Consider the following 8,293-nt stretch of genomic DNA (forward strand, 5'->3'; position numbering starts at 1 on the left):
TTAACTTTCTGAGCAGTGCTATTAAGTTTGGCTGAATTTTGGCCTTCTAATGCTAGTTTTTCTAGAGAAGACATGCCTTTGGTAGGACAGAAAGTTAAAGTACAGTTTGTTGCAGTTGCAAAAATAATGTTGTCTGTAGCCCATATTTCTATGCTTCAACATTCCAAAGGAAAATGGCTTCTCTAAAAGCTTGTTTAAGTATTGCAGTGATGCACAGAGAAGATTGTTTTTCAGCTTTCACACTTCAGTGCCAGTGAGGATCAAGGCCACAACGAGCCCAGGGCTGTACAGAACCTTAGGATGTTTGCAAGCTAAAGGAACAAGTATCAAGCCAAAGGGCACAGTCAGAAGAAGGAACAACTTACATACATATGCTTGCCTACAGACGTGTGTAATTTTTTGCCCATAACCAGGCAAAGCAGGGATCAGTTATTATGAAGTGCCACTCAGTTTCATCACTCAAGAGCTAACAGTGACCTTGTTTAAGAAAATGAGTCTTAAAGAAGAAAGGCATCAATAAAGGGCACAGTGAAACACGTGTTGATAATGCACCAGTCCACAGTTTGCTGTGTTGGTCTATTGGTTGTATGCCTAAATGCTGGCTGCTTCTCAGCCACTGGCTGCAATCTGTTAGACAAACTGCTGCGTGTCTGCTGGGTTTCAATTTTTCAAGATATTATGGCAAAAAAGGTTCCCAGAAATAAGGGAAAACAGGATGGACTGCCAGCAACCACAGCCTTCCATAGCCCTGCCTTTTAATGGTGGAAGCCTGCATTTTTTTCCACTTTTCAGTTTCTCTTGGCCCCTCATTTAGTTTGCCCCTCATGTCATGTGGATGCACCCAAGGGCCTGAAAGCCCCTCGGAGCAGAGAGCTGGGCAGGGTATGCAGGGTAACACCACCCTATACCTTAGGGACACCAGCACAGGAGCAGATTGTCCACAGGCCCCTCATTCCCTGTCTGAGAGCCAGCAGGGCTTCAGCAATGAGGCACTGCCTTACAAATACTGTCAGCTTTCTCTGTGACCCTTGCCAGGGCATGGATAACACAGCTGATGGGACAGGAGCCTGCTGCAGATGTGGCTTCACAGCTGTGTGTGTCTGTGTGTGTCTCTTTCAGTTCAGAGGCCTGTCATTCATCCTCTTTCCAGCCCAAGTAATATGTTCTGTGTCACCAGCCTGGATCCAGATACCCTTCCCACTGTTGCTACACTCCTGATGGATGTCATGTTTTACTCCAATGGGTAGGTCCTGCAGGGAGATGGGCTTCCAGGAGAGGTGTGCCCAGTGTCTGGAGGCACAGATTGCTCCAGGGATCTGCTGTGGTCTTGTGCTGCTCCAGTGCTCTGCACTGAGGGAGGGAGGGAGGGAGGGAGGTTTCATAGGCTCAAGAGGGTTGTCCTGATGGGTGGAAGCTGAACAGGTGATTGAGGGTGCCCAAAGGCATCTGCTGGCTTTGGAAAGCTAGCTGAGCTTTTTCAGAGTGAGGGTGAGAGTAGCCATGTGGTCAGTGTGCTGCATATCCACACAGGGCCAGAGCATGTACAGCTGGCGGGATTGCTGCCCCTTGGTGCCCATGGCTCCTGGCCCACAGCTTCTTGTGAGGTGACCTCGAGGAAGGGATGGAGAGTTTTGTCAGTTGTGGGACTGGATAGTTTTCCACCTGCAAAATAAAAAAAATCAAATGATACAACAGTGTCACTTCCCTAAGTCAGTGTAAGAACATTTCTGGTTTCACTGGCTATATCTGCTTTAAAAACCCATTTTTGTGCTCTTCTAGCCACAGTTAATATAGTTCTCTTCTGTTTCTCCAGAGTAAAAGACTCAGTGGTGGGCAATGAAGACTCGGGACATATTCGCTTTTTCTCCTTTTCTCTCATTGAGGGTTACATCTCCCTGGTCATGGATGTCCAGACGCAGCAGAGGTGAGCTTTGATCTTAGAGTAACTTGGACCTTAAAAAAAAGGGATGTTCTCAAAGGAGCAGGGAGCAGCTTAGACTCCTCTGTGTTAATTATTTGGACTGTCTTCTATGGTTGTCATGGGCCTGTACACCCTGTCATTTTTCTGAGTAAAATCTGGCATTTTAGTTCCAGTGTCTAAATTTTGGACTGGTCTGTCCAAGCCCTCAGTGAAATCACAAACCAGTGTGATGTAGAGTTATCTCACTTTCAGAAGAGGAGTACTGGAGCAAAGTGGTTTTTGCATTTTTATTCTGTTGCTCATTAGCTGTGCTTGTAAGAACAAAACCCAAAAGGAAAACCTGGTGTAGGTGTTTGAAGTTTTCCTGCTAAAGGCCAAAATCAGGGTGGGGATGTCAGTGATGCTGTCCTACTGCTTTGCTTTTACACATGGCTGGGCTTGGTTTGGAATCTTGTTATGATGATAATGTCCCAAGTCATCACTGTGCAGTGGGAGCCCATGACTTGTTTGTCCAGCAAGGAAGGAGCCAGCTGGTGAGCAGTCAGCCTCAGTGTGTGTGTGTCTGCAGCTGTGCAGCACAGCAGGCTCTCAGGTGTGGAGGCTGGAGGGATGCTGTACTCAGCAGTGCTTAGATTTGCTTTTGACATGCAGTGCAGTTTGGTTCTTGGGGCAAGTCCCCTGCCCCAGGGACTTGTTTTTCAAAGTAATAAATTGCCCTCCTGAAAGTTTCTTTGACCTTATTGCAGTAAACCTTTGTCTGTCTTAAGAGGAGCCAGAGGGCTGGAGCTTCAGCTTGGGGTGTGGGAAATCTGGGGAGCCAGTTCTTCTCTCTCACAGGCTGCCTCCTTCACCTTGGGTAACTCTCTTAGCCTCGGGTCTCCTTCCCTCTGCTAAGAAATAGAGACCTCTGCAGTGGTCCCAGGACCTCCCAGAATGGGATGGAAAAAAGCACTGATGGTGCTCAGACACAAAACCAGTGGTTACCCTTCACATTCCTGAGAGCAGGCATGGAAATATATTCCATCCCCAGCTGTTTCCAAATGCAGCTCAAATCAAACCTTCAAGTTTCAACATTTGTAAAGCTGGGACACAGCCTGTTGCTTACGAGTTTTTTCCTGTGCTTCTCTGGGTACCTATCCCCACCTCCAGCAGGAGTTGCTGATTTGCCATAGGATACTGAGGGATCAGGCAGGTGCATCTGCCCCACCTGCCTTGAGTCTTCCCAGTTTGCCCAAGCTACTGCCCCATTATTGTTGGCTTCAAACGCCTCAAGGATGCAGGAAGAGCAGATTCCCCACAGGCAGAATCTGACACACTGCTGTGTTTTAATTGCTACGTTTGGTGTTCCTTTTTTTTTTTTTTTTTTTTTTACAGATTTCCTAATAATTTGTTGTTTACAAGTGCATCTGGTGAGCTCTGGAAGATGGTGAGGATTGGTGGGCAGCCTCTTGGCTTTGGTAAGTAACATTTGGAGGATCAGTTGGTGTGCAGGCAGTCAGTCACCTCAGGGCCTTCAAGGAGTATGGAAAAATCCATCTGAGGCTGATGCTTTTTTAGAGCCAGCAGCTTAACATGACTTTGTGAGCTGAGATTTTCAAATAGGAGCCTGACTTCTATTAAGTTTGACTTCTGAATATACTCCTGAAAGTGCTACATGCTCAACAGTTCCAGCTGCATTGCATTCATCTGCTGGACTTTGGGGTGGCTACAGGTGGGGCTCTGGTTAAAAAGAAAAACTGGAGTGCTATAAATCTATAAAAAGTCTACTAGAATCACAGAATTACCCAAGCACTGCACTGGAGTATGACATTGCTTTCTGACCACTGATTTCAGTAATCTGCAATGAATTCCCATGCCACCTTTTAGTCCAGTCAGCATCTCCTCTTTCAGAGTTGCAGGGCCAAGTGTTCAATAACAGAGAAAAATGGATGTTAAGGATATATGGGGCTGGGCTCTGTGCTTTCTTGTTGAACGTTGTTCAGTGCCTTTCTTTGAACCTCTAAACGATTCCAGTTCTAATGGTTTTGTGCCTTTGGAGAATGTGTGTTTCTCTGTAGCAAAAAGAAGGTAATAAAACTAAATGTGCAATATATTGTTGTGGTCTATAAACTTAATTTTGTGAGAAAGAACACATTTTATTATAGAGATACCTTCTGATTGGAGTTTGTGAAGACAAACTTCTCCATGTGTATTGTTGTGGCCCAAAAACTTGATTCTGTGAGAAAGAATACATTTTATTACAGAGATTCCTTCTGATTGGAGTTTGTGAAGACAAACTTCTCCATATGTAGGCATGGAGCTGTTGAGCTCTGAGACTTTTGCAAGCCCCTCCAGACAATGTTTGGTGTTTTATCTCCCCACAGATGAATGTGGAATTGTCGCTCAGATTTCTGAGCCTCTGGCCGCAGCCGACATCCCAGCCTACTACATCAGTACTTTTAAGTTTGATCACGCCTTGGTGAGTATGAATACAGCTTCTCTGGAGTGGGGGAGATCTTTTCCTTAGGAGAAAACATTATGAGAATGTCACTTCTCATCTGGATAGCTTGTTGGAGTGCCTCCAGTGTAGCCCAGCAAACTCCAGTCTTCAGCCTCCTGCCCTGGGTGAGAGGCTCCTGAACCAAGCCAGGCCCTACCCAAGGCAAAGCTGTGTTAGTGAGTGTTGTTCTCAGTCCTTACCTGCAGTGATGGAAACTTCACAATCTCCCTGAGCAGCTCCTTCCACTGCATCTGTATCTTCTATTAGAAACAGCCACAAACCCTTCCATTTGCTTCCAAAAGTAGTTGCAGGCTCCAGACTCTCAGGAAGGTGCTTCCTTAAGTGCTCCTTCCCCTTAAGGGTGGGTCATCACAGGTGCCTTTGTGTGTTGAGAACTTTTTGGACAGTCTACCAGTAGCAGACCCCTGCCTTCATCTCTTGGTATCTGCATTGTCCTGACCTTTGCTTTCTGAGACCCATCTGTTAGCTCTGCCGTCCCTGCATCTTCCTGGGTTTTGATAAACAAGTAATAATTGCCAGCACAGCAGGAGAAGGTGATTTTGAAGCAGATAATGTTGTTCCCATGTTTGTTCTCATGAGTGCCCATAAGCAGCTGCAGCACAGTCATCAACATGAGAGTCTTGCAGCCCTTGGAGAGTTCTCTTCATTTTTTATATTGATGGATATTTTACTTTCTAAGCCTACCTCTGCTCTTCCTTTGTAGAGAAGACACCCTCAAAAATGAGGAATTCCCCTAGAAAGGGAAAGTGCAATGCCTGTAGCCACAAATGGAATGGCATTTGACTTGGAACCCATTTCCCCAGTCCTGAAGGAGGGAGTCAGCTGCTTTATACTATTCATTTTTTTTTTTAATGTGCCCTTTATTGCATTATACTTCTCTTTCTATCACTTGCAAATTCACTATTCAGGTCCTACCTTTAACCTGTAAAGCTCTAGAGAGATCAAAGCAGGTTTGGGGGTTTTTTAATTACTTTGTTTTTTCACAGCTGGTGTGAACCGTTCACAGCTGATAGGTCATGTGTGTAAAGAGTAAAAGTAAATATTATTTCAGATAGCAAAGGTCAGAGTGTTATATATGTTTGTCTTATTTTTTTTAATATTAACAGTGCTGATAAGATATGCTAATAAAACACCATTTAAAAATCAATACTGTTAGCTTTGCCTCACATTTCTGCCCATTGTGTGGCCCCAGGTGTGCACTTTTTGTGCAGAGCACAAGGTGCAGAGTGCTTCTACATGTCAAGCCATATCTGGAGAGCTCAGCCCTGTCAGCTAAAATAGATCTGTAGCTGAAAACTTACACCACACAATTGCCATGACTCTGCAGGCAGCTCCACCTTCTCAGAGTGCTCATCCTGCTGCCTCCAGGCCCCACAGATCCTGCTCCCAGCAGCTGGCAGGGTATTAGAGGGGCCATTAGGTCTGCAGGTTTTCCTTATTCAAAGCAGTGTTTCAGTGTTTTTCTTTGCTACTTACTGTTTTCTTTATGTATGGTTTAAAAAGCCTTTTCCCCTGGGCAGTGCTGTTCCAGTTGTCAAACCCTTCAGTCCTTTGGAAGGTGCATTTTGTGCCTGACTTTTCTCTGGGTGTGCTGGCTGGGTTGGGTGCTTGTTGTCTTTAGGGTGGTTTTGTTGGCCAAGACCCTGACCTAGATTTTGTCATGTTTTCTTTAACTTTGCTACCCAGATACCTTGACTTCTAGTGACATTCCTTGAGGAGTAAATGTATCTTGAACCCTTTCTCTAAATTCTCCCTTTCTTTAATTAAGGTGGTTCAGTACCTGTTGTCAGCAATTTAAAGTACTGTGCAAAAATGTGTTCTTCCCTTTGATCTGATCTTTTTTCTCCTTTGCATCTTAAGGTGGTTTTTGTTACTTAATTTTTATTTGACCTGAGTGTAATACTCAGGTCTTCCTGCCATGCTGCAGCTGTGGATATTTAACCTGGTGATCAGGACTTGTGCCTGAGATTAAATCCCTTTGGGAGGCAATGCTGAGATGGGAACCTCCAGGTCTCTGGCATGTCCCCTGGGTGATGCAGGGTCAGGCTGGAGAGAATCATGGTTACCAGCTCCCTCTAGAGAGAGCAAGGAAGAAGAGTTGCCTTTCCAGGTACTCAGCTCCTACTGCCTCATGTTCACAGGTGTCTTGCTCTCTTTCACCAGCATTTTGCTTCTGAAGAGGCTGGAGCTGTGTCTGGGGTGTAATTTGGAGCTTTGGTTCTTCCTTCGTGGTCAGTGCTTTGATCTGCACTCTGCCTGAGAAGGGAGCACAGTGCACCAGCTGCCTTGGGACAGGAGTCATTTCCAAGGGGCAGAGGGGGAGGACTCCTCCTCTGGTGGCAAACTAGGATGGGTCCTACAGATCAAAACTGTGTGCACATCTGTCCTGGAGAAAACATTTGTAGGGTGACATATAATTTCTGTGCTGTTAAGGGGGTCAGGCATTTTGCAGGGAGTGAAGGAGCACTGTGTTTCATGGAGATGGGTCTGTGCAGGTCACAGCCAGCTGGCCAGAGCTGGCCAGGACTGCTTCCTCCTCTTCTGTCCAGTGCTGAGGAAGCAGACAGAGAGATCCACTGAGCATCACTGGGGCTGGCTAGGGGAGTGTGGTTAAAAATTTGATAACTATGTGTTTTCTCATTATCTTACGTGGAGGAAAAGAGTCAAACAGCTTCTTGCACTGCAGTGTTCAGTGTAGTGGGAAGAATGATGAAGGGGAGGCAGTGGAGAGTCCTGCCTCAAAGTCCTGTTCCCTGTGTGGAGGTGTCCTGGTGTTTTCCTTCTAAACCAGAAGAGTTTGCTGTATGCTTGTTTTAAGATTATTTTCTTCCTTTCCAAATGACTTTTGTTCACACATCATCAGAGTTGACTGCTGTTATTCCATCATCCTATTGGAAAATGGAACATTTTTCTTGTTATTTCTCATGGGCTTTTTCCTCAGTTTTATTAAAAGCCTCACCAGAAAGACACAAGGACTTGTATTTCCACTGAGTTCTTGAGAGTGTCCAGTGAATCCAGGTATTGTACTCTTGGCCTTAAATACCTTGTAGAGGAGACAGTTCCTTCTTCAGTTTACTTGAGATGAATTATACTGGCTTCTTGCAGCAACTTAGGGATAATTTATTTTTCCCTCAGTCCTCTTTCCACTTTTCAAGAGCTGCCAGTGTCTTGGAGTTTATGTAGAGTTCAGACACACTTTTTCTGCCAGATGTAACTTTACTTTTGATGTTCTTTTCTGCCAGTGACAGTCACTCTGAGATTTTTTGCATCTTCTATTACAAGAGGCTTTTCTTGCAGTAAGCATAAAAAAACACCATGAATACTACAGACTTCTGTGGCTAAGTCTCCTCACAAGGCTGCATAAGAAAGCACCACAAACAGACTGGTAGCTCTCTTCCTCTTTTGGTGGATGTGTTCTCCTGTCACCCACCATGGCCTTCCCACCCAATTTACAGGTCCCAGTCCTGTAGGGTGCCCCGAGAGCCTCATGGAGCCCTTAGGCAGCCACATAAATCCATCAGCACAGGCACCTTGCACAAGTCAGCTCCTGGCATGCAAGTGCTTCACCAGCAAAAGGAAGGGAAAGGAGGGGACAGGAAGAGCAGAGAGAAAGAGAAACCCCAAAATAATTGGCTTCCCACCAGCAGCCACCACACAACAGCAAACCCTCTGCATCTCAGTGTTTGCACTGGGGGTACCATGGGTGAACAGGGCTGTCCTTGTACCTGGAGCCCTTTCTCAGTGAACTTCAGGTGTAAGCAAAAAACAAGCAAAGTGTCTGCCTCCTTGGGACTGGTCTGGCTTTGTCTTCTGCCTCTCTTTTCCTTGTCCCCTTTTGCTGGAACATGACCTTTCTTTTTGTTTTTTTGCAG

The 8,293-nt window shown here is 45.5% G+C and overlaps 1 protein-coding gene across 4 annotated transcripts in view; it reads left to right on the forward strand.

The window, feature by feature from the left end:
• CASTOR2 (cytosolic arginine sensor for mTORC1 subunit 2) overlaps positions 1-8,293 on the forward strand; it is a 124,691-nt gene that overhangs the window by 105,176 nt on the left and 11,222 nt on the right. For all 4 annotated transcript variants that reach the window (XM_041425030.1, XM_041425031.1, XM_041425032.1 and 1 more), the window contains 4 exons: positions 1,120-1,243; positions 1,814-1,924; positions 3,296-3,378; positions 4,285-4,379. In XM_041425030.1, the coding sequence (XP_041280964.1) occupies positions 1,120-1,243; positions 1,814-1,924; positions 3,296-3,378; positions 4,285-4,379 (413 nt within the window). The remainder of the gene's footprint in view (positions 1-1,119; positions 1,244-1,813; positions 1,925-3,295; positions 3,379-4,284; positions 4,380-8,293) is intronic.

Source organism: Onychostruthus taczanowskii, unplaced genomic scaffold (assembly GCF_017590055.1).
Source record: "Onychostruthus taczanowskii isolate IOZ18803 unplaced genomic scaffold, ASM1759005v1 scaffold86, whole genome shotgun sequence".
NCBI classification, from domain to species: Eukaryota; Metazoa; Chordata; class Aves; order Passeriformes; family Passeridae; genus Onychostruthus; species Onychostruthus taczanowskii.